This window comes from Dasypus novemcinctus, chromosome 23 (assembly GCF_030445035.2).
Source record: "Dasypus novemcinctus isolate mDasNov1 chromosome 23, mDasNov1.1.hap2, whole genome shotgun sequence".
NCBI classification, from domain to species: domain Eukaryota; kingdom Metazoa; phylum Chordata; class Mammalia; order Cingulata; family Dasypodidae; genus Dasypus; species Dasypus novemcinctus.
In genome coordinates this window covers 9,326,956-9,354,911 of record NC_080695.1, presented here as the reverse complement: position 1 = coordinate 9,354,911, position 27,956 = coordinate 9,326,956, and the positions used below count along the sequence as shown (strand labels likewise).

General features: G+C 57.3%; 1 protein-coding gene across 7 annotated transcripts; it reads right to left on the bottom strand.

Moving 5' to 3' along the window:
* On the bottom strand, positions 1-26,270 carry LOC101412143 (cytochrome P450 3A29-like). 7 transcript variants are annotated; one of them, XR_011647164.1, is made up of 13 exons: positions 25,901-26,265; positions 21,535-21,628; positions 20,819-20,871; positions 18,003-18,102; positions 16,705-16,818; positions 14,153-14,241; positions 11,696-11,844; positions 10,478-10,605; positions 8,428-8,512; positions 7,695-7,855; positions 5,862-6,088; positions 3,525-4,350; positions 1-2,429 (listed from the first exon to the last, which is right to left on the bottom strand). XR_011647164.1 is itself a non-coding variant. In XM_058285715.2 (13 exons), exons 1-13 carry the CDS (start codon positions 25,969-25,971, stop codon positions 2,334-2,336), a joined length of 1,530 nt encoding a protein of 509 aa, XP_058141698.1. In that variant the 5' UTR covers positions 25,972-26,270; the 3' UTR covers positions 1-2,333. The 7 variants fall into 7 exon arrangements, 6 of the variants coding, with proteins under 6 accessions (XP_058141698.1, XP_058141699.1, XP_071067229.1 ...); XM_058285715.2 differs by having other exon boundaries at positions 3,525-3,687; positions 25,901-26,270; XM_058285716.2 differs by having other exon boundaries at positions 3,525-3,687; positions 5,862-6,058.
* Between the last annotated feature and the right edge of the window lie 1,686 nt (positions 26,271-27,956).

The window sequence follows — 27,956 nt, the reverse complement described above, 5'->3', positions numbered from 1 at the left end:
TTTATTTTTTACTTAAAAGAATTTTTTTATTAGAGGACTTGTGGGTTTACAGAAGAGTCATGCATAAACTGCAGGACTCTGTTCCTCCATTAACACCTTGCATTAGTCTGATACATTTGTTATGATTAGTGTGGCCATCATATTTCAACAAACAGGTCACAACAGACAACCTACAGCTGCTCTGATAAAATTTTAAAAATCAAATAAAATCTCAAGCTAAACAGAGGCGGAACAAATAGCTATCGGGAGACTAGCCAGGGAAACAAATTCTTGGCACCTTTACCCTTTCGATTTATAACTAATAATTTTAGAGTTAATTTTCAGCGAGTTGTCCCTAAGTGAAATAACAGCTCAAACCGGTAACAACAAAAGCATTTCAATGAGTTTCTTTTCTTTTTTTAAAATTCCCAATAAATAATTTACCACCCCTTTCATCAGAACGGGTTATCATTACTTATTCATGGCAGGTAGAAAATCGCAGTTTTTGGTCAAAACGCGTAAGAAGCATTCAGAGGCCAGCACGGCCCTGGGGTGCTGCCAGGGACAGTCCTCCCCCGACGGGCCGCCACCTGGGTTGGGCTGTGCAGAGCCCTGGCTTTGTGCCCTCCCTCTGGCCACCAGAATAACCACAGCAGATGAGCAGGGACAGTGAAGGACTTTAAAATGCACAAAATGACCCACACTTCTGTGGAGCGGGGACTCAAAAGCCTAACATTGGAATCCTAAAACTCTTAGCCAGGAGAGCCAGGCTGCCTCATAATCAATCAAAAAGAGTCGCTAAAATCCTTCTGGAGAGCAGCTGAGGCACAGATAATAAAGACTACGTGGGCTCGTTTCCCAGCCAAACAAAATAACGGGACGTGGCTTAACCAGCTGCAGCAAGAGCCCAGAGAAGTGCTATCCCGTTGATCCCAACACCTACTGCAGGAGAGAGTTTTCCTGCTCAGATCTACATTTATGGTCCTAAAACAATGGTTTTCAATTCTAGATGTTTGGGGAAATGAAAAAGAATGTCGCAAGTGGAGCGGTCTTCCTAGGGTGTGACAAATCAGGGCCGGTCGCGGGACCCAGCTTCCGGGTGGCGGCCGAGAAGCTCAACAGCAACGGGGGGCTGTGAAAATACAGTTCCCTTCCTCAGCCGCTCTCCTCCCTCTCTGGACCTCCTGGCTGCTGGCGGTGCCCTCCTGCAAGGGGACTCCTGCATAGCTGCCACTCAGATGTTTGCGAGTGCCTCTGCCCTCCACCCGGCTTGGTGTAAACACAGTTACAGGAGCTGCACTCTGCACAGGCCCTCCATGGGGAAGCCAGAGTGGGCCATTGCCCTGGGACCCCCGAAGGTGGCAGCAGACACCTCGGACCAGGGCCGTCCCCACACCCTGGACTCAGAGCCTCACAGGCTGACCTCACCCGTCGCCCCGGGCGTGTCTGTGGAGCTCAGCAGTGGCACTAGGCTTGGAGCACTCAGCTGTGATGATGCCGGCCACAAGCCCGGAGGGCACAGCAGTCAGCAGACACAGGAGTCATCCGCCTGTGAGGCTGTGGGAGCTGAACCCCAATCTCCAGCCTCCCTTTCCTCTGCTTGGAGAGGCCATGGGGCATCTGAACTAAAGAGGTGGCTCCAAGGTGCAATCCCCAAGCACCTGCAGGGCTCACTCCGTCTGCTTTGGCATGAAGCAGCTGTAACCTTAACCCCTGCTGCAAGGCTTGGTAGTGGAGCGGGTTGGAAGCGAGGGGGGACATACTTCCGAGGAGGGGGCAGTTAGGAGCTAAGGTCAGCTGAGATCTGATCGGCCAGTGCTAGCAGATGGTGCTCCGCCCCTGCACCAGCTTCCCACCCCCTCCCTGGCCAAGACCACCTGCTGGTTCATGGCGCATGCCGAGGAGGAGTCCTCCTTTGGGATCAGGGACGGGGTACGAGGTGAGCCAAGTTTACAGTCATTGCTGGTGATAGCGGGCTGTGGTTAACAGCCCAGGGTTTAAGGTATTGAGCGATCTGACCCCGAGCACGTGGACCTGTCCAGCTGCTGGGTAAGCACGAGGGGAGGTGGCGCTCAGAGCGAAAGGGGGAGTGGTAGGGATTTCACCTGGCATGTTTCTGCATTTCCTGCGGGGATGCAAGCACAAAGCTTTGGGATTTCGGGTGGAACTTCCTACTTATGCGCTGGCTGTGGGAGGCATTTGTCCAGGCACTAAAGACCTTGGGGAGGGGCCAAAGTGCAACCCAAGCCCTGCCCAGGTAGCACCCGCCTTTGGTGGGCCCCGGGATCTCTTCATTCCTCTCCAGGGTGCAGGGCAGGATAGGCGGCGCCCTCCCAAGCACGAGGGCGGGCTCTTCACTCGCGGGGCGCATCTCTCGCTCTGGCGGTGAGTTTGAGCACGATGGGTTTCTTGGGCTGCGGGAAGCCGTTGGTGTTCAGTTCTAAGGGGGTCTGTGCAGAAAAGCAGACGGGACTTTGAGGAAGACAAGAGCTGCGGGTGCCTTGGAGATACGCGGTGCCAAGTACACAGCCCTTTAAACCCGGGAAACAGGACTTCCCACCACCCTGCATTCCCATGGGGTGAACAAACCTTCCTCACTGGCACAGGAGAAAGAGCATTTGATGATAACAAGGTGTGGTGGGAAGTGAGTGTCATCTAAATGATTGCCTCCCATCTAGTGGCATCTAAAATTCTTCCCAAACTCCAAATCTGTGATTCGAGGCATGACGGATCTAGTTCCTAGACCTGGCTTGTAACAGGTTTCCCTTGGGTGTATGAAACGGGAATCCTCTGGGCTAATTTCTAGGAAATAGGCACAGATCCCTCAAGGTGCAATAAAGAATTTAACCTTGTCCAAAAGGCCTGACCTTTGCAGCTGGCTTCTGGGAGAGGAGTGTAAGCCCCTGGAATGTCATGTCGTGCCTCATGGGACAGTTCTTATTTGCCCGGGGCCTTGGCTCCTGCCGATCAGCCAACAAGGTGATTTAGGGTGGGGCCTTGGGCCGTGTCTGATGGTCCAAGAAGGTGATTAGGGTGGGGCTTGGGTCCTGCAGTGTCCGCTCGCCCTCCAGAGACTCTAGAGCTTGACGTCAGCTCCCTGGGCGGTTGACGGTGCTTATGAGTGGGAGCCCCAGTAAAAAGCTCCCGGCGCCGAGGCTCAGAGGGGCTTCCGTGGCCGGCAGCGCCCCGTGAGTGTTGTCACACAGACACCGGGACAGGAACATGTCATGGCTCCATGGCAAGAGGACAACTGGAAGCCCATGTCGGAAGCTCTGCTGGACCCCACGCAGCTCTCCTTCTGCTGAGTTTACGCTCTACCCCTCCCCCTAACAAAGGCAACCACGAGTAAGCCACTGTTAGGGGAGCGCGCCTGCCGTGAATTACTGCAGCAGAGGGTGGCGGGGGACCACACACGCCCCCGTGTCAGAAGCGAGCTGGGTCTGCGGGCCGCGCCCTACCCGTGCACCCCGCTAACTTCCCTGCTTGTCGCGGGCCCAGCCCCAAGGCCGCGCCGGTTTGGTAAAACGAGGGCGACGCTGTCTCACCGGCGTCTCCGCGCAAGTCTCCAGGGAGAAGTTCTGCAGGAGCATGACGAGGGCTGCCTTCAGAGAGAGGAGGGCGAATCTCATCCCGATGCAGTTCCGAGGCCCAGCTCCGAAGGGGAGGAAGGCGTAGGGGTCCAGGGCCGCCTTCCTGTCCCTATCGAACCTGTTACCAACAGTGAGGTTACTCGGAAGGGAAGAGAGAGCACCTGTGCTTTTCGACATCCGTGTGGATTCAGATGATCGAAGCAAATTATTTGGTGCTTTCTCCACGTGCCTAGAACATACTAGGTGCTCGGTAGAGATCTGTGAAGGAATGAATGAATTCAACAAATGCTGATTCGGCACCTAGAACGTGTACGGCATTGTTTTGGTCTTGTGGGGGAAAGAGATGCATACGGCTCCTTTCTTGGAGAAGAGCGTTTAACTGTGCCCCCTGCAGAGCCGGGCTGGAGTTGTAACGCCTGGCACCTCTGAACGTGCCTTATTTGGAAGTAGGGTCTCTGCAACTGCGATTAGTTAAGATGGAATAAGTTAAGGCCAGAGAGGACCACCAACCAGCCCAGCCGGGGTCCTCGAAAGACGAGAGAAGCCGGACACAGAGAGGGGAGGGCGCCACATGAAGGCAGAGGCCGCAGGGAGCAGGCAGCCCGGGAAGGCGAGGCAGGGGCGCCCTGTGCGGGGCCAGATTGGCAGGTGCCCAGAGGCTGGGAGGTGTCAGGGCGCGCGGCGCTGCGCACCCCGGGATCTCAGACCTGGGCCTGCCGCGCTGTGGAACGAGTGATTTCTGTTGTTTGCAGCGCCCGTCTGGGTGCTTCACTCTGGAACCCTAGGAGACCAGGCGGGGGACACTGGTCTGTGCCACCAGGCGGAGCGACGGTCTAGGAGAGGAACCACGCGGAAGGCGGTGCGGGCGAGCCTTTCCAGGGCAGGCGGAGGGAGCGTCCCGGCAGGTGGGGAGGACAGAGGGACGGCGCGAGGCGGGGCCACGTCTGGGGAAGGTGGCCACGTTCGGGCAGTGGACCCTGGAGGGGCGACCCCCCGGCTGGGGCCAGGCTGGGGGCCACTTGGTTGGGCTAAGCGGGGCCAGGGGCACGCAGGGCTCTGCCCAAAGCCTCGGCCGGCTGCGCCCCCTGTCCCGCTCCTGTTTGGGCGAGGTCAGCATTAGCCCCCGGTGCCGGCCCCGCTGCGCAGAGTGACCTCCGTAGGCACCAGGTCAGTCCCTTCCGGGGACCTGAGGATTTATGTGGAAGGGGACACCCGGTTAAACCCTCCCTGAGGTTGCTCTCATGCCTGCTCCACCCACGCCAGGGCCGCTCTGTCTTTCTGGCTTCGCTGACGCCCGCCTGGGTTCCTTCCTCGGTTGTTAGTCTTTGACCCCACGGTGAAGCCACAATATGACTCGCTCATCACTGCAGCTGGGAAATTACATTTTATTTTCAACCCATCTTTACCCTTCTTGCTGGGGATTTGTCTGGCCCCAAGCCCGCATCCCTCTGGCTTTGCTTTTAATATCTGGCCATAAACCCCTCAATGTCGCAGCTGCTATAAGCTGGGCCTTTGTGTCGCTTTCCTGAACACAGCTAATTAAATTCTGAGCACAGGGCGCAATCGGAGATGATCCAGCTCCTTGGCTGGAGCGACCGGTTTGGACGCAGGCGGCTGGCTCCTGGGCGAACGTTCGTACTATTTTTACAATGGTGTCAACACAGGAAGCGCAGAGGCGTTCTGAGATCAGGGCAGGTGGCACATCTGAGGTCCTTTTAAAAATTCCACGTTGCCTCCACTTTAGATATTTACCCAGGGAAAATGAAAACGCAGGTCCACAAAAGGCCTATCCAAGAATAATCGCCGCAGCAGTCTTGCTTTTAGTCCCAAACTGGAGGCGACCCAGATGGACAAGCAGACCTGGTACAGCCAGGCAACAGACGACCGCCTGGGACTAAACCAACTACGCAAAAAGGACTTCCTGTGGGGTTGCACGTTAGGAGGCTCAACGGCCAGTAAGACTAATCTCCAGCCACAGAAATCAGGACAGTGGTCCCATGTGGCGGAGTGGGGGCACGAGGGCACCTCCCAGGGGGTTGAAAGTATCCTGTATATATTGACTGGGGTGGTGTGATGGTTAATTTTAGGCCAGCTTGGCTAGTTATGGTGTCTAGTTGTTTGATCAAGCACTTGTGGAGGAATTACATAGGCGGGATTAGATCTTCAACCCGTTGACCCCCGGGAAAGGAAACGCCCCCCTACAGGTGGGTGGGCTTCATCCTACCAGGTGGAGGGCTGGCGAGTGAGAACTGAGCATTCGAGGGGGCGGGAGGAGCTCTGCCCACCACCTACCTCTCCGGGCGGAACTCCTCCGGCTCCGGCCACTGCTCGGGGTCGCGGTGCAGGACGTAGGTGGGGACGATCACGGCCGTGCCCTGGGGGATGGCCACGCCGTTGATCTCTGCGCTCTTCTTACAGACCCTCTCCAGCCGGCCCACCGGGGGGAAGAGCCGCAGGGTCTCGTTCACCACCATGTCTAGGTACTCCATCTGGAAAAGGGCCTCGTAGGTAGGCTCTGCCTGCAGGAGGGGAGGGTGGTGAGGAAGGGGCTTCTGGATGTGCCGCCTAAAGGATTCTGTGACTCAGAAACGTCCCCCAGAGCACCTCTGCTTGCCCAGAGCCAACTAAAGAAGTGTCTCAAGCATAGACGCTGCGAGTTTTAGGTGAGATGGGGCCAGGTGTCCCAGAGCTCGTTGGATGTCACGTGTGTCCCCGAGGATCCCTCCTCCATGGTAAGGGATGGCTTGGATCCTTGGTAGCCCATTGGCTAGTGTTCTTCTAGGACGGTGTAGGGATTCCTTCCTTGCAGTTCTAACAGTACGTGCCTGGAGGAGACGGAGAGCCCGGGACTGCCCAGGCTCTCCCCGGATGGCTCAACGTGGCCAAGTCCAATGCTCTCTCCACCTCCACAAACTGCTGCTCGCTGGTCTCCCCCCTTTTCAGTTCATGGCTCCACCGTCCACTCACATGCTCCAAACCTAGAAGTTGTCCTTGATCTTCTTAAAACGCACCTTGCCCATTCGTCAGCAAGTCCCATCAGGCTGACCTCCCACATCTCCCTAAAATCCATCCACACGTCGCAAGCTCCACCGCTGTCCTCTCCCCCACCTGTGCCAAAGCCACTGCACTTGTTTCCCTGGGTGCATTTCTGCCCCCTGCACAAATCCGACCATGTCACTGTGCGCGTAGGCGCCCTCAGTGGTTTCTCACCACATTGAGGTGACAGCCCAGTTCCATCCATGGCCAATGAAGTCCGCCATGACCTGGCCCCTGCCCACCTCTCCAGCCTCTTCCTCACTACACTTGGCCACCTGGTCCTCTCCCAAGGCCTGGATTCATGAGCGCTTTTGTACCTGTTCCCTCAGTCCAGAACTCTCTGTCCAAGGCTGGTTTCTTCTCATTCAAACACTACCTGCTAGAGATGTCATCCATGGACGCCTGAGCTCAAGGGTGCCCTCCGCCCCACCCGCCGTCCACTCGTCACGCTCTAACCTGCCGCCCTCTTGTACTTCCTCCAGCGAACTTCCACCATCTGAGGTTCTCTTGTTCATTTATGGTTCCCTTATTTATGGCCCCTCTGCTCCTCCCCACCCAGCAGCAGTTACATAACCTGCAGGACTTAATGTGAAATAAAAGTCAGGGCCGTTTGTTCAAGAGTGAGGAACTGCAAGGGAGCAAATGCTGAGCATCACGCCAGCCCCTTCGGAGTGTGGGACGCTGGCCTGTTCCCAGACATCACAAGGGTCACGGGAGCTCCTGGAGACCGAGCCCGGACCAGCGTGCCCACCACCCTATTGTGGACTCCAGCTCACATCTGGTCTGCTCTGCTCTAGGAGTTCAACAAGGGTTTGTTGAACACGCGGCTGTCAGGCCACTTTGCACATCCTGTGTACCTTCAAGGTACCCCTCACAGCTCGTTTCTAGACCCACCTCCCCAGTTGGCTCTTGGTGTCAGCGTTCATAGTTTGCTTTAATCCTGGAGACCCAGCACCTCGTAACGTGTGCTTGGTCCGATGGTGTCAGCATCTCCTTTCTGGGGATGTGCTTGAATGTAGACTCAGAATTAACACGTGAGATGGAAGCGATCAGGGTTACCAGCCCCACGGGGACCCCGGGGCAGATCACCTTGTCGGGAAAGGCAGCTTCTATCTCCTCCTGCAGCTTCTCTTGCACCTCGGGGTGAGTGGCCAGGTTGTAGGCTATGAAGCTGAGGGTCGAGCTCGTGGTTTCATAACCAGCAAAAATGAAGATGATGGCTTGAGCGGAAATCTCTATGTCGGTCAAAGCTTTGAGGAAAAAAAAAATGACACCGTGAATGGATGCGGGGACAGCAGATGAGATTCTGGATCTATCCCTTGACCGTCTGGACAGGGAGAGGTTTCCTTCTGGCCTGTTCCTGGCTGTTTATTTGGCCACATGAAACCTGCTGTCCCTCTTCAGGTCTTGTGAAGTGCCTGTCTGACAGAGAAGGAACTGGGAACGCGGATGCCCTCGTGACGGATGGGGGGGTTGTAGACAACCATCCCTCGAGGCTTAGCGGAAAGCGGGTGGTCTGGAGGAAGTTCCTGCAAGGGGACGAGAGTGGGAAAAGAGCAAGGACTGCTGCAATGCTATGAGCTGGAGACCGAGGTCCAGAGGCCAACGCCCTCCCTTTACAGATGAGAAAGGAGCGCCCAGGGGTGAGGGGACATTAGCTGAGGGCAGGGCGAAGTGCAAGCGGAGCTGGTCTTTCCACCCCAGGGCAGGTTTTCATCAGAAGTTGGTGCTGGTGGCCCGTAAGGCCTGCCTGGGGAACTCACTGAGGGAGTGGGTGCACGGCCCTGATGGGCCTCAAGTGAGCACCTGTGACCTTACTCACCCTTAGGGGACGGGTCTGCCCGGCCGGCGTCCCCACTGGCCGTGGCCTGGGAATCCATCATGAGCTGTAGGAAATCCACGCGGTCCTGGAACAGTAGCCGGGGAGGGGGTGCTGTGAGGACGGCAGTGGGAGAGTGACGCAGGCCGCAGGCCTCCCGGCTGCCCCTGCTGTGTTCCCCAAACTTCAGCCCGAGGCACATCTGGGGACTCTTTCAAGCGAAACCGGAAGCCAGCCTCCTCGGCACAGGGGGTCCCCTCTTCCTCCTTCCTGTGCCCCGTCCCCTGCGGCCTCCTGTGACAGTCTTTCATTTTCAGAACTGGCCTTATGCAAAAATACTAAAATACCTCTAAACTTATTTTTATGTCCAAATTATTTTTCAGATATATTTTTGAAAAATCAGAAAATTTTAAAAATTACTTAAAATTCAATACCTAAGGAACATGTTCTTATGCTATTGCATTTTTCTGTATTTCTTTCTCATCTTTTTGCAAGCATTGTTTACGTAGATGACTCACCTCTATTTCCCCCATTAAAATTTTTTCAGCATTTTATGATAACTGTCTAAGCTCCATTATATGAGTACAGCATCATTTAGCATTTTTTCTGTTTCTAATATTTTTATATTGTTCCAATGAACACATTTGCTTGAGGCTCTATTTGTTCACATTTCTAATTATTATATGGGAATAGATTTCTAAATTTTTGAAGTGGAACTAATAGATCACAGTGTGGAAATCATTTTAAGTCTTTTGATACATATTGCCAAATTGTTTCCTAAGGAGTTTGTACTGATAGGCAGCTCTGGCTCTCATAAAGATGACATATATTATCCATTTTAAACTCTAATTTGATAGTAAAATAAACTGTAGGATTCTTTTCATCTGCATGCTTATGGCTGTTAATGAGGTTGGACATTCTTCCATAAGGGAATTGGCGCTTGTAATTTTTCTTCTATGGGTGTTCTTTGAACGTCTCTCTTTGGAGTATGGGTGTTTTCCTTATTGATTTGCACAAGTTCCTCATAACTGAAGTCTAGTCACACTTCATCGGGCATATTTCTTCCAGACACTTTGCCCCACTTGACACGTGCATTTTCAATAAAGCATGTAAAGTTGCTCTTGGTGCCTTCCCGTCTCCTCTTTGAGGCTTTGTTGCTTTCCCAGGCTGTCCCTTCTCCCTCTCGAGAAGGGTCACATGTGAACAGGCTGCCCGAGGAGCGTCCCTGAATTCCAGCAGGGCTCCTCCACCTGCGTCCCGAGCAGCAGTTAACGCTGCCCGGAAAAGTCAGTTTGAAGACGGAATGAGAGAGACGTGCATGGAAAAAGCCCTGGCACTGTCCTTGGCACACGTGAGAGCTCAGAAGAAGCCAGTTTTCTCCTTTCATGAAGAAAGATGACTGCAAGTGGCTTAATGTCCAACTCCACCCAAGGGCATGTGCCTTTTATAATGGACCATGTCGCAGGGTGAGCCGTGACCCCCCCCCAAAGACCCGTTAAGTACCTGGGGGTGTGGCCTTACTTGGAACTGGGCATCTGAAGGTGGATAGTGAGCAGGGCAGGGAAACCAGGCACGTGGCCGGCCAGCATCCAGCCCCAACGGGCTTTGGGGAAGTCCAAAGCTGAACCCCTCTTCCCCAGGCAACTGCCTCGACTGCTATCACCGCCCTGTCCATCTGGCGCCAGCAGAGGGGCTCGAGCCACCTTGCCTCCTTCATGCTTCCATGCTTGCTTACGTCAAGGCTTTCCTTGGAGAGGCGCGGGGGAGCGTGTCCACTTGACCCTTGTTTAGTCCCACGCCCCAGCACCCTGCCGCCCACTGTCGCCATCCAACCGTGTGTCCCAGCTTCCCTCCTTGCCTGCCGCCCCCGGAGCCCCACTCAGGCCGCCCGAGTCCTGAAGCGCTCACGGGTCGGCTTGCTTTCGGAGATGTGGGCAGGTCCGGGCGATGCCAGGTGCAACCTCTCCACAGGGGTGCAGGACCCACCAACGCCAACAGGCTGCCGTTGACCTCGGGCTGGCGCGTGGGTGGCGGCGGCGGGCCCCGGGCTTACCCTGCGTCCACTTGCTTGTCGTTCCTCCTTAAGACGCTGGGTCAAGTTCACGAAGAAGTCCAGATCCTTTTTGGGCATCAGGGTCACCTTCATTCTTTCCAGCAGTGGCACAAGGCAAGGAAACATCACTAAGGAAAGGGAGAAAGGCAAACAGTGGAGTCCCGGCACGGGCTGACCCCAAGCCCTGTGTGGGTCCCGCGTGACCTTGGACGGTGGGCTAGTAGGGTGGTGAGGATCCTGAGACGACCTGCCCCTTGTCCACGACAGCGGGGCTGGTGGTCATCGGTTAGGTGCCGGCCACGGACACAAGGCCTTGCTGGGCATCCCCCGTTCTGGACCCCCAAGAGTCCCGCTGGGAGTTCCCACATTCTCTCTGTCTTGTTGCCCAAATTCACAGGGCGAGCGGCAGGGCTGGAAGTCGAACCCGGGGGGGCTCTCACCAGCGCCCACCCTCTAAACGCTGCGCCCCCGCAGCCTCCCCCATGCACTTGGCTTGCACCTAACTTCACGACGACCGGCCTGACCGAAACGGGGCGTTGGCAAAGCGAGAACGAGAGCCACAGCGAAATGTTCTGAAAGCACAGCCAGAAGGTCTGTCCAGAGGAAAAGGCTGTGGGTGACACGCTCCCCTGCGTCCTAAAAACCTCCTCGGTCACCAAAGAACGAGGCCTCTTCTTACCAGACCTGGGGCATGTGAGCCACCCACAGTGCAGGGTTTCCGGTTGGTCCTTCGAAAACGTCGACTTGGGGGTATGTTTTATGGTGTACATCGTATAGCAGTACGGCAGTACACATGAATGCCTCATCGATAAATGAGCAACAATCATCACTCATATGGGCATGCAACCCACAGCGCTCGGAGGCCCTGGAATTCACTGTGCGCGTGTAGGAAGGAGTAGCCTTATTTTAAAGATATTTTTCATCTTCGGCAACAAATGGGGACCTTTCTCTAACGATGTGACGAGTCTTCTTTATTTCCTTGTGTGTAAGCTTTTGAGTTTACATTTCCCTTTGACACACTTGGTCTCACTCGGCCCCATGGCAGCCCGGGGGGGCAGGTTCTCGTCTGTCCTTGAGGGGGGGCGATGGTGGGGCAAGACGCTCAGCCGAGGTGGCTCGTGTCAGAGATGGGCCAGGCCCAAAGCTGAAGGTGCCGGTGCTGCCTTTTTTGCCGTTTTTTTTTTTTTTGGGGGGGGGGGGACGGGGTGGTGTCTGTACCTATGAGGAAGAAGAGAGGGCTGAAAAAGCTGAATGACATCAACTTCTTGATGCGGCGGAGTAGGACGTCCTCGGGGTTGTTGATGGAGTCGGTGTCCACGCCGAAGGAAGTGCTGGTGACGACGTCCAGGCTGTAGGCCCCAAACATCCTGGGTTGGGGGAGATGACTTAGATGCCAAGGACACCAAGGGGTCAAGAGGGCCTGGGCCCTCAGACCCCGCCGGCTGACCAAGCCCCGAGCCCCTTCCTGAGCCTGGCACAATGTCAGGCTGGCTGGGCAAAGGGAACCAAGCCTTCGGGCCGTCACTGAGCACCCGCGTACCTGCAGGGCCGAGACTCTGGGTGCAGTGGGGGTACGGACTCTGAAAGGGACACTGGAGAGCCCCTGGATAGCGAGCAAGCGCTCGTCGGCCCCGCGCCGGCTGCTGCTCAGCAGATTCGTGCCACGGAAGAGTGGATGGCCAGCTGACGACAGCTGCTAGACAAGGGTCCATGGGAGAGGGGGGTACCGGAGTCAGGCCTGAGAAGTGGGGGGGGCGCTTAGATAAGGGGGAAAAGCACCACTTGTCAGCAGGGGACAGCAAATTAAAACCGCGACAAGATACTTCTGGACACCCACCAGAGTGGCCGAGAATGAAAACGGTGGACGATAATGAGTGTCGCCAAGGGTGGGGGGGCCGCTGACACGCTCACGCGTCGCCGAGGAGGCAGCCTGGGGGTTGCTTAGGAAAAGAGTCACGCAGTTTCTACAGAGCCAGGCAGCACGCTCCTGCCCTCGGTAACTCCACTCCTGGGGACAGGCCCCAGGGGAACGTGACTCAGCTCCACCAGAAGGTGGGTAAAAGGGTGCTCAGAGCAGCCGCGACCAACGGCCCGGGCCGGGAGGGTCCCGAGGGCTCCCAGCGCACGTGGGGAGAGAAACGCTGGCGCCCGCGAGAAGGAAGTGCCAACAGCGTCCACCAAGGACCGCGCCTCGGCCACCACGGAGGCGTCGCGCAGGCGCCGGGCTGGGCAGGGCCCGGGAGCCAAAGGCCGCTCGTGCACACACGGCTCAGGAGCAGGAGCCGGGCCTCCAGGCCGCGGGCGAGGGCGCGGGGGCGCGGGGGCGGGGAGGCTCCGCAAACAACCACGCCCGGGCCTGCGCGTCCACCCAGAGCCGACATGAGAAGCCACCGAGCTACGCGCTTCCGATGTGCGCGCCGCCGTGCCAGGGAGAGAGGTGTTTAAAATAAGCAACCCTGACCCTCAAACCAGAAGGAAAAAGACAAGGAAAGGCAGGTGATCAGAGGAACCCCTCTCCAGCGCGGTGGGCGACTGCGCTTGTCTTCCTGGAGAAACCGAAGTCTCTCGATGGTGAGAGGGAACGGGACGTTTGAGAGGCGCGGGGAAGGGGCGTCAGGCGGGGCGCGTGGGGCCTGCAGGGGACCCAGGGCTGCAGGAGTGGAAGAGGCTGAGCAGACGGCCCCGGGGGGCTCTAGAGGGGGGGCTATAGATGGAGGGAGGGGGCTCTAGACAGAGAGGGCTCCAGACAGAGGGGGCTCTAGACAGGGGGGCTCTAGACAGGGGGGCTCTAGGGGGAGCTCTAGACGGGGGGACTCTAGACACGGGGCTCTAGACAGGGGGACTCTAGACAGGGGGACTCTAGATGGAGGGAGAGGGGGCTCTAGACAGAGAGGGCTCTAGACAGAAGGGTTCTCTAGACAGGGGCGCTCTAGAAAGGGGGGTTCTAGGCAGAGGGAGCTCTAGACGGGGGACTCTAGACGGGGGCTCTAGACAGAGGGGGAGGGGGCTCTAGACAGGGGGCTCTAGAAAGGGGGGTTCTAGGCAGAGGGGGCTCTAGACAGGGTGGAGGGGGCTCTAGAAGGGGGGCTCTAGATGGAGGGAGTTCTGGACAGGGGGGTTCTATTCAGAGGGGGCTCTCGACAGCCTCCAGGGGGCTCTAAGTTTTCTGAGCGTCTAAGCAGCTTGGTGCCAAAGCTGGGCTCCACGTGGGAGCAGCTGTCAGCCCGGCTCTCTGTTCTGTCCCCTTTGCCTGCCTCGAGGATGCCCCACGCGTACCCCTTCCCCCTCCCCCGGCAGCTCCACCTTCCAGAGGAGGGCCTCTGCGTGCCTGGCCTGACGGGGGCGCCCGGGGTGGGAGGACCCGGTTGAAGAGGAGGCAGGCCCGCGCTGGAAGGAGGGAGCCCTGAGCAGGAGCTCACGGGGACCTGCACCCAGGCCGGCAGGTGCGCGGCGCTGGGCGAGGCCCGGGTCGGGGCCGCCAGCTCCGTCACCCCGGGTTGTATCCTGCACTAAATTCCTCTGGGCTGGCCTTGCGCCTGCACTAACCTGCTGATCTGCGGAGGCTGGAGAAGGCAGCGGCTCCGAGCTGCCTTCTAGAAAGAGGCGGCGGGGACCGCCTGCGCGTGCAGGCCCGGCGCCCCAAACGCCCGCCGCCCGACCCAGGCCCCAGCTCACGCCTTCATGTCCACGGCCTCGCCCCGCGCCACTTTCTTCCCGATGTTTCGCATGAGGAGGTCTCCATGGCGTCTGATGAGGGGAAACATCTGGAAGCACAAGCACAGCCACGGCCTTCAGTCCTGGGCGCCCCCAGATGGACACGTGGGGGTCTCTGCTCTCAAACTTCCACTCACCAGAGTGAAGCAAAGGGGGGCGGGGGTCCTGGAAGAGGAGGGAGGAGCCGAGCGGCAGCGGGCTTTTCTCCCGGGTCCTGCAGCGTGGCAAGCCCCCGCCTCCTCCGTCCAGCTGAGGACGGAGCCCCGCGGTGGGGTGGGGGGGCTGCAGGTCACGGCCCACCACCCCCGCGTGGAGGAAACTGGCTTGGGTTCTGGAGGGAGGGGTGTCCGTGGTGGAGCACAGAACCGGCTCTGCAGGGAGGGGGCCCTGAGGCCGCCTGTCCCACGCGCGGGGGCGTAGACGCCCCCGCAACGGCTACCCTGGAGCCCCCCATCCGGGCGGAAACGCGCACCATCTGCTCTAGGAGCCGCGCAAGCTGCGTCCAGCTTGCCACCGGGTGTTCTTGGAAAAAACATCCAGTTACAAATGTATTGTGCTGTCATCTGGCCCCTTTTGCCTAAAACAAGTGCAGATAAAAATTCTGGCCAAATTGAGGGTCCAAGTTCATTTCTGGTTGAAGGACATTTGAAACAGTGACATCCTGTGCTCTCCTTCGAGAAGCTGGCGGCCTAGTGAGACGCGGGCCAGCAGCGCTGCGTGCGCACCGCAGGCCCCACACGCCCATCAAGGGGCCGGTTTGGACTGGGAGGTGCTGCCCGCGCCCCTCGTTTCCAGGCAGAAGGTCCCCCCCCACAGGCTTCGGGGGCTCCCACCCCCTGCATCTCCCCGCTCCGAGCCGGTTCTCGCAGAGGCGCTGCCCCCGCCAGCCCTGAGGCTCCCTGGCCACGTGGGGACCGCCCTAGTTTGGGGGCGTCCAAAGCGCCTCTACTATCGGGGGCTCAGCAGAGGAGCCCAGGAGCCCCTGCCTGCGTGGAGCACCGCGCTGGCTTCTCCCACGCGCCCCGGGGAGGGACAGGCGAGAGGGCCGCTCTGCGTGGACGTTTGAGGCCGCCACCTGCTCCTGCTCCCTCCCGCCTGCCTCCTGGACACGCGGATTTAGGTGCGGACAGACCATCGGTGCATAAAGACGGGTTCAACTCTACTCGAGGTCAGGACTGTGGCCAAGGGCAGGCCTGGAAGCAGCTCCCTGCTCCGCAGCGTTGAGATGCCCGGCAAGAGGGGAGAGCACGTCCTCAGGGCCCTTTACGGCGGGGGCTCCTCTGGGGCTCCTGGAATGGCCCCCTTTCCTCGGGCCACACGGCAGTGCCTCGGGCCTGGGCTAAGCTGTTCCCTGACACTGGGGCACAAGGCAGCACGTTTGTGGGCACGTTTCTATCTCCAGGAACAGCAAGTGGTGAGTCCACTGGAGGGAGGAGGGGGGAGGAGGAGGAAGAGGGCAGGGGAGGGTGGGTGGAGGAGGGAGGAGGAGGAGGGCAAGAGGAGAAGAGTGGGGGAGGGCGGGGAGGGGGTAGGGCAGGAGGAGGGGAGGGGGAGGAGGGTGGGGGAGGGCAAGGGAGGGCAGCAGAGGAGGGCCGGGGAGGGTGGCAGAGGGTGGGATCGGGCAGGATGAGGGGAGGGGAGGAGGGCAGGGGGAGGAGGGCAGGGAGGGCAGGGGGAGGGCGGGGGAGGAAGGCAGGGGAGGGTGGGGAGGGTGGGGGGAAGAGGACAGGGGAGGTCAGAGGAGGACAGGGGAGGAGGGTAGGGGAGGGCAGGGGAGGAAGGGGAGGAGGAGGAGGAGGGCAAGAGGAGAAGGGTTGGGGAGAGTGGGGAGGGTGGGGGAGGGCAGGAGGAGGGGAGGGGGAAGAGGGCAGGGGAGGGCAAGGGAGGGCAGCAGAGGAGGGCAGGGGAGGGCGGGGGAGACGTTCTGTGCTGAATCGTGTCCCCCACAGACATGTCCAAGCCCCAGCCCGGCCCTGTGGCCTGAGCCCATTTGCAAATGGAGTTTGGAGGATGCCGTTGGCTAAGGCGAGGCCAGGGGAATTCAGGGCCTTCCTCCAACAGGACTGAGGGCCACTTAGACACAGAGTCGGGGCAGTGCCTGAGCTGTGGGTGGCCGGCCACCCCAGGACGCTGCCGGCTTCAGAGCAGCGCGCCCTGCCCCCTGGACGCGGCCGTCTTTCCTCCCGGAAGGGGACAATCAGCAGCAGTGGTGTGAGCCGACCAGTCTGCGGTCTCGGCTCTGGCAGCCCTGGCCGACCAAGGCAGAAAGGGAGAGGACGAAGAGGCAGGAGGAGAGGACGCAGGACGGGGAGAGGATGAAGAGGGAGAGGAAGGAGAGGCGGGACGGGAAGGCAAGAAAGCTTGACGCGAGAGGGGGAAGGAGCCTCAGGGGGGAGGGAGGCGCAGAGCCGCACGCTCTCGCCCTGCACCTGCTGAGGCGTCCGGTCCAGCCCTGGCCGCGGCCATGACCTCCTCCCGCGGGCCCGCGCCTCCTCCCGTGGGCCAGCCTTTACCTCCTTGAGTTTTCCACTGGTGAAGGTCGGGGAGATGACGGTCCTGACCCGTTTCCACGTCTCGTCCTCAGCGATGGTGAGGCCCGAGTCCAAACCTCCGTTCAGACCGAAGTTCTAAAGGGGACCGAGTGAATCGGAGAGGCGTGGGTTGGAGAACGGCGCTTGGGGGTTTTCCGAGGGGGGATTAGAGGCATTACCCCGAAACTGGAAAAAATAGCGAATCAGGTAATGTACGCTCTTCCCAGCGTGCGCTGAACCGCGATGCCAAGACAGGAGCTGGGGCGGCGTGTGGGGAGACGTGGGTGTGGCTGGAGCCAATGCCGCAGGAAGCGCTTGTGGGGCCCAGGCACACTGTCCTTAGGCCATGGGGTCCCAAGCCGGTCCCCGCAGAACCAGCCGATCTATTTCTTTGCAGGGAGTCAAGCTGGGAGAATAATTAGGACAAAAGCTTCCGCGTGATTATTTTTCGGTCTAATATTATATGCCTTTGGGAAGATTATTGCTACCTTTTATGAGTTTTTTTTATCCTAACCACCACTACCCTCTCTGAAATGTGAAGAAACCCAGGTACCTAAAGGGATTGTGTTTTCCAGGGTCCCGAGGCCAACTTGAGGCAAAACTGGGACTATAAACCTGGTTGGAAAAACATACGCACCTGTAGTAAATGCAGAAGAGTAGGGAAGAAGCATTCCAGAGAATAACCTGGAGTCCAGAGTGCTTCAGAGCTGTGTGATATCTCATTACCGTTAGGGGCTGGAGGAAGGGTGCTGACAAAATGGCTTAAAATGTGATCTTGGCCCAAAAGACACCAAAGGCTTAACCCCACCGGTGGAGTTTGAGTTGTCATGACAGGTAGAAGTGGGAGAGATGTTGGACAGGAGCCGGCCAGGGGCGCTCAAATCCCTGCAGGGGAGCCTGCCAATTGGCCGGGCCCTGTGCCAGCCCCGTTGCCCACAGCCTAGCGCCTTGACATACGGCGGCTCTAACTTCAGCAAAAGGGCTCTTCAGATGCCACCCTAGGGGACAGCCACTTCCACATTACGCTGCCTTTAGCTTCCAAATTTGCTGCCAATGCAAGGGTGACTGCCCAGCACTTGGACGCTGGCATGCTTTTCAAAAGAGGCAAACCAGATTTTGCAAAGCCATCAGAATAGCAAACGGAGACACGAATATGGAAAAGGGCTTTGAGCATATAAACTGATGATCAGCAAAAGGAAGGGGCCACAGCAGAAAGCCCAACTTTCCCTCCTTCCTGCCAGGAACACAAAAGAAAGATGCAACCCTGAGTTGGAACCTACCCGCCGGTTGGTAAAAAGGGTGTAAAACTCCTTCACGAGAACCGCCTTGATAAGCACGGGATCCAGGGTGGTCAGGATGGGCTGTCTGCCCTCGTAGATGCTGCGGCAGACACCAAGACCCAAAACAAAACAAATCAGCCAAGAGCGAGCTAGAAAACCTTTCTTAAACCCAAGTATTCTGATTGGCAAGCTTGGCCTTTTGGTTATTTTTCTAAGATCTTTATCATTAAGCAACCCCTTACCACCATTTCCCCCTTCTAGTACACGTCAAACATCTGCATATCTAATTTCAAGAATATAGCCTGGGATACTTAGTTTCATGTGTTAGCTTGGCTGAGTTTTGGTGTCCAGTGTTCGGTCAGGCAAGCGTTGGCCTGATAGTTACTGTGAAGATATTTCATAGATGGATTTGAATCTATAGTTGGTTGGTTGCATCGACAGTTGACTGTATCTATAATCAACAAAGGAGATTGCCCTCAGCAATGAGCAGTGTCTCCTCATCCAATCAGTTGGTGTCAGAAGTCAGAAAGAAGAATTCCTGCCTCTCCCATCAGCTCGCCAGCTTCTTCTGGGGAATCCAATCTCACTTTCATCAGAGTCTCCAACTTGTGACCTACCTTATGTAATATGGACATACTCATCCTCATGGCTGCCCGAGCCAATTTCTAGAACACATCTCTATAATTTTTATTGTTTTTTTCCTCTGGAGAATCCTAAAACGTAGGCTAAGATGATTTCTTTTACTTGCTCCCACCTACTTCTCCAGCTTTTTCTCAGGCATCCTATACTCCAGCCATGCTGAATTCTTTAGTCTCTACTGTACCCAGAAGATCCCAGGGCCTCTTTGCCTCCTTCTGCAGTGGGACACTACAGCTAAAGGATTTGGATTGACAGGTTTTGACAATTGTGTACGTCACCGACCAAAAAAAGAAACATATATTCCTGCTCCCTGGACAGTGTGTTTGGGGAGATTCCCGACTCTCCAAACCACTTTTTGATTTTTATTGGTGTAGATTAGCTTTCGACCTTGGACTTCATCCGAATGACATCATATCCCATGTATTCTGCCACACCTGGCTCCCCGCACACATCACGTGGCTGAGATGCGTGGACAGTGGTGAGTGTGTCGATAGCTGGGTTCTTACTGTGGACAGCATTCTGCTGTATGGATGTGCCACGACTGGATTATTCATTTCTGCTAATGAACATTCTGACAAGGAGTAAAGCTGCTAAGAAGATTCTTGTACAAGTCTTTTTGGGGCATGTTTTCACTTTGCTTGGGTATGGAGTTGTTGGGTTACGGGGTAAACCTATGTCTAACTTTATAGGAAATTGCCAGGCGACTCTTCAGAGAGGTTGTTCTACTCCACTCCTGCGCCACGAACGAGGGTTCCAGCCGCTCCACAGCCTCACTTGCATTTGGTATCGCTGGTCTTTGATATTTTTGACCGTTTGGGTGGGAGTAAAATGGGTGTCTTCCCTTTCTATTTGACCAACTCCTATTTCTCCTTCAGGGCTCTGCCCAGAGGTCACCTTCTCCATGCAGTCTTCCAGCTTTACTTGGTGTCCCTCAAAACCCTGTGTGTAGACCTTGCGTGGCACTGGCGTTGCCTTTGGAAGGTCTGTTGAGCCGCCTCTTTCCTGCCTAGAACATGTGCTCCCTGAAGACGGGGTGTCTTTATCCGCCTTTGCATTCCCAGTGCCGACCGAGGAGCATGACCCACATGGAAGCCCAAAGACAGCCCGAAGAATGAACAGGGCTAGAGACGGAGGCTGGAGCGGCTTTATGGTTTTCAAACATTTATTCACCAACAGAGGATTTTTTTTTTCTTTTAGGTACCAGGGGCCAGGGATTGAACCCAGGACCTCGTGTGTGAGAAGCCGGCCCTCGACCACTGAGCCACATGGGCTCCCCTGAGTCGGTTTTTTCATGTTTGTTTGTTTTTGTTTTTAAGGAGGCACTGGGAACCGAACCTGGGACCTCCCGTGTGGGAAGCAGGTGCTCAACCACTTGTGCCACATCCGCTCCAGGTGATTTTTTTTAAAATGTGGATTTCGAGACATTTAGGTTGAGCTGCATAGAATTGGTGCCAGTGCATTGCTTGGTGGTGCCTGCTAGCATTTGCCTGTCGTTTATATCCACCCTCACCCGATTTCTCAGCAGGTAACGCTGGGCGACAGCATTCACACTTGTTTGGTTTGATCCTGACAAGGATAGAAGGAAAAGGCGAGCTCTGGGAGACATAGTGCAGCATGTAAAAGGCAGGCTGGCTTGGAGCCATCTGTAAGGGGGAAATCAGCCTCCTAAGGACGCTGGGGAAGCGGATCCTCTCAGGGGCCAGTGGGCGCCAGCTCGTGCCTCGTCGCCATGGGGATGCCTGGCTTCCCTGAGCCCACTGGGACCAGCTGGGCGCCCTCCGCATCCCAGCTCGGAGTGTTTTCCTTACACTGGTCAACGTGGTCTCCAGCCTCCTCACTGGACTGTAAGATGCCCTGTTGGGCCGACTTCTACTCGCTCCTATGCGTGCATCAGAACCCCACTTGGGTCTGAGCTCTTCGGGAGGGACAGATCTTGTCTGGCCATGCTCAGCGCCTGCACGCAGCCGTCGCTGCTACTTTTCAGGTTGACCGGGCTGTGGACATGCCTCCCACCCACGGTGCGGGAGGGCCAGCTCCAAAGGGGCGGGCGGCCGACAGCCAAGCCTGGCCGATGGCCTGAGCTTCTGCACGCACGGTGGTGTCCGGAAAGAGGAGCCCCCGCCCCCCGTGTTCTCTCACTGCAGTGGGAGGAGGGGACCCCGTGGTGAGAGCCTTACCCCCAGGTTTTTCCGTATTTCTTAAAACATTCCAGGTCGAACTGCCAAAGCCCCTGCAAAAGAAGGAGTTTCCTTAGACAGGCTGCCCGAGCTGCTGCTCGGCCTGGCCTCGGTGGGTGGGGCTCTTCACCCCCGTTTTCCAGAGGGGCACCGGGGCGCCTTGGGTGGTGCGTGGCAGGCGCGGAGGTGCTGGCGTTGACCACTCCCACCCAGGAGGGGGGAAGAGAGTCCTGCTACCGGGCGCGAGCTCCCCGGGCCTGGCCGGTATCTCCCACCTGGAAACTTAGGCCTGGCTTGCGTCTGCGTTTCTAGGTTAGTGCACGAAGTGGAGCTCAGCTGCGGTGCGCGCATTTATCAGAGACCGTCCCCAAGCTACTGGCTGTTCCTCCAGGGGCTGGCACGGAGAGAGCTTTGTCACCTGCCCAGAGCACTGGGGGAGTTGGTGCTCTCAAGATATGTAAAACGAGGCATCCGTGCTGTGGATGCCCCCGGGCCAGGGGCTTGGGAACCACCGCTGCTCCCGCTTCCAGCTGGAGCAGCTGTGCGCCTGTGCAGGCGCGCGCAGAGGTGAGGCTGGCGGCCTCACCTGGTCTCAGAGCCTTCTGTCCTCACCTTCCTAACTGCCCTCTGAATTTCTGAAGACAAATGAATTCGACTCAGTCGAATAGCCCAAGGATCCCAAGCACTGAGGAAAAATGACTCTGAAGCGCACTCACCTTTCGATATTCTAAAAATGTCCCGATGAACGGCAGGGGCCTGGGCCCGGGAATGCCCAGCTTCTTAAACAGGTTGTAGGGCCATATTCCATACCTGTGGGGGAACGAGAGGCTGTGGATGAAGAGCTCCATCCACGGAGGACCTTCCACAGGGATGCAGACGTTCTGTCATCCGTGCTGTCCAGTATGGTAGCCCCTGGCGCCCTGTGGCCAGCGTGGCCGGGAAAGGGACTTTTTATTTTAATCGGGGTTACCCGGCCATGGGTAGCTAGGGCTGCTGTAGCGGGGGGCTCAGCTCTAGACTGAATCTGTTTAAAGGTAGTTAGAGAGTCAACCAAGGCCTCCTCCGTCCACGTGCCTCGAGGGGTCGTCAGAGAAGGGTCTGGGCATGTGGGAGAATCCCACCTGGATGCTGAGCGAGGAGGAGGGTAGGGACAGGCCACCTCGAGCTGGGAGGGGTCACCGCCAGCCCCCGGAGCGCCTGCCAGTGCGTCTCTGAGCAGGGGCCCCACGCCACGTGCCCGCACTAATCAGGAAGCGGGGCAGGGGCGGCTCCCACCCCTCTACTCAACTCAACACTGGACGTTCCCGCCGCCACAAAACAGCAAGAGGAGGAGAGGAAACGCATCCAAAAAAGAAATGAAGAACGAAAAATGTCCCTGCACGCACATGGCATGAGAGGGCCTGAAAAACCTGCGGGGGATCCTCAAAACGCTCCTGAATCCTAACAGAGCTCACAAGGCCCCGGGGTATGAGGCAAATGTATTCAAATGAATGTTTTCTACATTTAAGCATGGCACATGGAAGCCAAAATTAAAAGGGCAATACCATTTACAATTGTTCAAAAAGTTACTTAGGTGGGAATCTACCCAAACGGGCACGTGGCTTGCATGCCAAAACGTCAAAACACTAATGAAGGAAATCAAAGATCTTAGTACGTGGAGGGCCACTCCCTGCCCTGGGCTGGAGGGCTCAACGTGGGAAAGACGTCGGTTCCACCCAAATGGATACACAGGTGCAATGCAATTCCTGCAAAAATCCCAGCAAGGTTTATTTTTATTGTAAAATTTACAGGGCAAGGCAAAAGAACTAAAATTGTTAAAGCAACTCTGGAAAATAATGAAGTGGGATTGTCTATCGTCATTAAAGCTGACTTGAAGACCGACTACGTAGGCACAACCGTCCAAGCTCAGCTGCTTACAGTGAAGCCCTGTCTGAGAGCCCAGCAGGGGCTCAGCCTTTGACCAGAGCGCAAGCGCGACTCGCGGAGCACGCAAAGCTTCTCAGCAGCTTGTGCGGGAGCCCTGGAGCCTGCGCTGCAGAGGGGGCGGGCGGGGGCCGAGGGCGCCCCAGCGCCGGCGGACCCTCCCCACGCCGCGGAGCAGATCCTCTGAGCAGTCATGTCAGGGGGCTTGCTGGGGTCCTCAGGGAGCCCGACGCAGCCAACAGCGCTCTGAGCCTGTCCCCGACGCGGCTCCCCCGGAGGCGCCGCTCTCAGCCCGGTTACGGGGTGAATCGTGTCCCCCAGAGCACACGTCTATACCCTGACCCTCGGTCCCGTGCGAGCGGCCTCGTTTGAAAAGAGGGTCTCTGCAGGTGTAACCAGTCACGGTGAGGTCATCCTGGGGAGGGGGCTGCTCCTGCAAGGCTGGTGTCCTCACAAGCACTGGAAGCAGCAGACTGTGGGACGACGGGGAGCGGGGGGACGGGGGCTGGAAGAGGAGCTGGGGGGGCCCGGGGGCTGGAAGAGGCAGGGGGGCCCCTGCAGGTTTCAGAGGGAGCCGCCCCGACGCCTCCATTGCGGCCTCTGGCTCTGGAACTGTCTCTTGTTTTAAGCCGTCCAGTGTCCTTTGTCCACAGAGAAGGTGCATCCGTTCCCCCCGGGGCTGAACCCTGTTCCGCCCCGAGCCTCTTACTGGTTTCCTGTCCATCTGCTCCGAGAAAGTCAGTGCCACACGGACAGTCCCCACACCGTCTTCCCCCCGTCGCTGTGCCCGCACACTGTAGCTGCTCAACAAAAGCCCATCCGCCCCGGAGGCCAAGGCTGGGGCTGCGTTCGCCCTCATGGAGCTTTTTATTTTTCTCCAAAGATATACACTCAAAAGGTTACATTAAAACCTATAAGAGGTTCCCACGCCCCACTCCTCCCACATCAACTTCTTTCATCATTGCGGCACATTCATTGCACTTTGGAGCACTACTGCGCCACATGGATTATAGTTTACATTGTAACTTACACTCTCCCCCAGTCCACTCAGTGGTTATGGCAGGATATATAATGTCCAGCATCTGTCCCTGCAATACTATTCAGGACAACTCCAAGTCCCAAAAATGCCCCCACATCACACCTCTTCTTCCCTCTCCCTGCCCTCAGCAACTCCCATGGCCCCTGTCTCCACATCAATGATACAATTTCTTCCATTGCTAGAGTCACAATAATTCTATAGTAGAATACCAGTAAATCCACTCTAATCCATATTTTATTCCTCCATCCTGAGAACCCTGAGATGGTGATGTCCACTCCACCTCTAGATGAAGAGGGGGCTTAGATCCCACATGGATGATGGATGCAATTCTCCTGCTTGCAGCCGTAGGCACTCTTGGTTCCCTGGTATGTGTTTGACCATCCTCACCTCCCTGTTAGCTGACCTGGGCAGGTGCAATGAACTGGAGAGCAGGCATTGCAACTTTGCTGAGGCTCAGGGCCCAGCTGGTACACGGACAGTCCAGAGATTCGAGTCTCCTGGGCACACCCCAGCTCCGGCACCAACCACAGGTGACACTTCTCAAAGGCCCGGCGAGCCCCGCGTTCCCACGTGTCCTACTTAAGCAAAGGTCACCTCCTCTTAGGCAAATGCAGACCCGATGGGCAAGGGCGTCCGTGGAAGTCTGCACAGCTGTCCTTCACCCTCAGGAGACGCCACGGCCTTGAGATTGTGGAGACAGGCATTCGATGCAAATTTGCCATTTCAACCATTTATAAGCCTGTGGCACTCCCGAGGCACCACCCACTATCCCTTTCCAGGTCTTTTCCAGCTTCCCAGATGCACTGCCCTGTCCGGCCCGGAGTCCGTCTACTCCATCTCCATGACTGGCCTAGGGTGTCATAGAAGCCGGATCGTGAGCTGCGGCCTCCGCGCCACTGCGTGTCCAAGCTGCAGGTACAGCGGCTCGGCCCAGGCTTCCTTCCCCGTCATCCTCAGGAGGGGGGCGCCGTGCGCCCCTCAGCCGGGCTGCTCCTGTGTCCACGCTTGGGGGTCGTCGTCGCTTCCCCCACCTATGCGCGCCCGTCCCCACGAGGTTCCTTCCCTCTGTCCCGGGACAAACGGTACTTCCTCCTCCACAAATCACCCCCTGCCTGTCATGAGTCCCACTTCCTCGTGCGTTTAGAAGAGCGGCTGCCTTCTAAAGGCACGTGAGGGCCCACACGCCTGCCCGCCCGGGCCTACTCCTCGCCCCTCCCAGGCACCTGCATCTGCACTGTCACCTGGCCTGGGAGTCGTCCAGCATCTACACCTGTTACCTGATGCCTCCCCCATCACCCAGCGTCTACACCTGTTACCTGATGCCCCCCCATCACCCAGCGTCTACACCTGTTACCTGATGCCTCCCCATCACCCAGCGTCTACACCTGTTACCTGATGCCCCCCCATCACCCAGCGTCTACACCTGTTACCTGATGCCCCCCCATCACCCAGCATCTCCACCTGTTACCTGATGCCCCCCCATCACCCAGCGTCTACACCTGTTACCTGATGCCCCCTACACCCAGTGCCTACACCTGTTACCTGATGCCTCCCCCATCACCCAGCGCCTACACCTGTTACCTGATGCCCCCCCATCACCCAGTGTCTACACCTGTTACCTGATACCCTCCCCCACCCCCGTCACCCAGCGTCTATACCTGTTTCCTGACCCCTGGAACCGCCCAGCATCTACACCTGTTGCCTGGCCCAGTAGTTGCCCTGTGTCTACACCTGTTGCCTGGCCCAGTAGTTGCCCTGTGTCTACACCTGTTGCCTGGCCCAGTAGTTGCCCTGTGTCTACACCTGTGAACTGGCCTGGGTCGCCAGCGCCCACCCAGCCCCTGCCCCGGCCTGGCTGACAGCCACGGAGGCAGCTTGCCAAGCCCGCTAAGCCTGCGGCGCCCGGGGCCCCCGCCCTCCCCGGCCCTCCTTGCCTCGGGCAGCCCAGCTCGGCGCGGGGTGGGCGCCCAGATGTCCCGGGACCCAGCAGCCCCCGCCCTGAGCGCCCTCCTCCTCTTCCGGGTGGGCCAACGGCTCAGGCCTCCCGCCCCCGCCTCTCTTCACCCTCCGGTCCCGGCCCGCGGCCGCACTTGCACTTGAGAAAACCCAGGGGCACTCACAGCAGCAGGAGGGCGCCGCAGGCCGCCAGGAGGGTCCAGGTCTCCGCGGAGGGGCTTGGGAAGGCGCCCATGCCGCGCTCCTGGCCGGGAAGGCTCCTGCCCCGGGAAGGCTCCTGCCCCGGGAAGACTCCTGCCCCAGCTCCCTCCCCGCGGGGAAGAGCACAGGGCGCCGCCTGCTTCCGGGACTGCCCTGGACTGGGCGCCGAGCGTCCCGCCTCCAGCCCGGAGTCTCGGGGCAGGCCCGGCGGGGACAGTCGGGACCACGCTGCGGGGAGCCCCGCTCTCTGGAAGGGGCCTCGGGTGCTTGGCCAGGCCCCACGGCCTCCACGGCCCCCCGCGGCATCAGCTCCAGCCGCAGCTTCCTGCAAGAGGCCGCTCCGCCCTCCCCCGGGGTCCTGGCACGGCCAGGCCACGGCCCGGACACGGCACCTCTCCCCACGCAGAGGCTCCCACTCCACAGTCACCGACAGACCCATGGGAGGGAAGACTGAAGTCGGGGTGCACCCCTGGGACTGGACCCCAGAGTCTGCTGGCGTGGCTCTGCTGGGCCCCCCACTTTGTCAGAAGGTGGGGCTGGGGGTTTCCCTCTCCTAGAGAGGACGTGAGCTTCCTGGCTGCCCCTCCTTTGCCACCACGACTGTGAGAGTCAAATCCGCTCTCCACCCAAACTCAGTGCGCGGCCGAGACGCCTGGGGGGACGCCCCCCCAACCCTGCCCCAGCGTCAGGCCTCCCCCAGATACCTGTTTTTAAATTTATTATTACACATCCATCTGTGAATATATTTCGTTTTCAATATCTAACAGCTTTTTTGAGGTATAATCAGTGTGCAATAAACTGTCCATATTTAAACACACAATTTGATACAATGAAAATAATGCATCGATTCAGCACCCTCTAGGGTTTCTCCTGCTGCTTTGTCACCACTCCCTGCTCCAGTCCTCCACCCAGGGGTCTGCTTTCTGTCTCTTTAGATTAGTTTGCGTTTCCTAGAATTTTACATCCAAGTCATACATATGGACTCTTGGTTGGCTTCTTTTGCTCAGCTTGATTATTTTCAATTCACCCACGAGGTTGCATGCTCATCCTTTTTCTTGCTCAGTAGAAGTATCTCTCTGTCTGAAAGGACCACAATTTGCGCATCAGTTCACCTGTGGACGGACAGATGGCTTGTTTCCAAGTCTTGCAATTGCAAATCCCCGATGGGCATTTGCATACGTCTTTGTATGGACATGTGCTTTCATTTCTCTTGGTAAACGCCTACAGTGGACGATGGTGGATGTATATTTAACTTAAAAAACTGTCAAACTGTTTTCCAAAGCAGTTGTGCCATTTTGCATTGCCTCGCCACGAAGTTCTCCTGCAGTCGTCTTAGTCGTACCCGCCCCTCCCGCCACCACTGCGAAACCTCGGCAAGCACTAATCTGTTTTCCGCCTCTATAAATGTCATTTCAAGAAAGTTCTATAAATGCATCCGTGCAGTATGTGGAAGACGGGCTGTCCTGGGCTGAGTTCTTCACTCGGCGCAGCGAGATAGATACGCCCCGAACTGGACCAGGAAGGAAAAGAAGGTGTACCGGCTGGCGGAGGGCAACTGCTGGCAAGCCTGCCCAGGGGTTTTCCCACAGCTTACGTACAGGCTTGAAATGAAGAGAATTAATCACAGGAGTGATTTAAAAAAAAGAAAATTAATCATCGACTCAACATTTCTTTGAAGGCGTTGGAGAGTTGTTCTAGTTTTCGCTCCGGTTAACATTTAAGACACATACTGTGCCCGGTGCCTCTAAGTTTCATGGTTATAAGAGGAGAGGCATTTCATTTACAAAGAAAGAAGTGTCTAGTTAATAAACTCGACAGGGCTACGTGCTCTTCTGTATGAACTTCGTCAAGCCTGTTCTAAGGTGCTTGCTAGGTTACAGGCACATTGTGGTCTGTTCATGCTACAAACTCCCCTGATTGTACTTTATTTCCAATCATGGAATTATTTTGGGGGGATTTGATTATCGTTCAATCTGGTTGCTTCCTGCTGAGATGGGATGGAGCAGTTATGGAGTTTCT

Excerpts from the sequence above, each read along its gene's own strand:
- LOC101412143 (XM_058285713.2), bottom strand. The coding sequence starts at position 25,971 with ATGGGCGCCTTCCCAAGCCCCTCCGCGGAGACCTGGACCCTCCTGGCG. Across the intron at positions 10,606-11,695 it reads CCCTCTCTTCTTCCTCATAG|TGATGTTTCCTTGCCTTGTG; the intron begins GTACAGACACCA and ends CCCTTTCCTTAG. Across the intron at positions 8,513-10,477 it reads GACAAGCAAGTGGACGCAGG|GACCGCGTGGATTTCCTACA; the intron begins GTAAGCCCGGGG and ends CTACTGTTCCAG.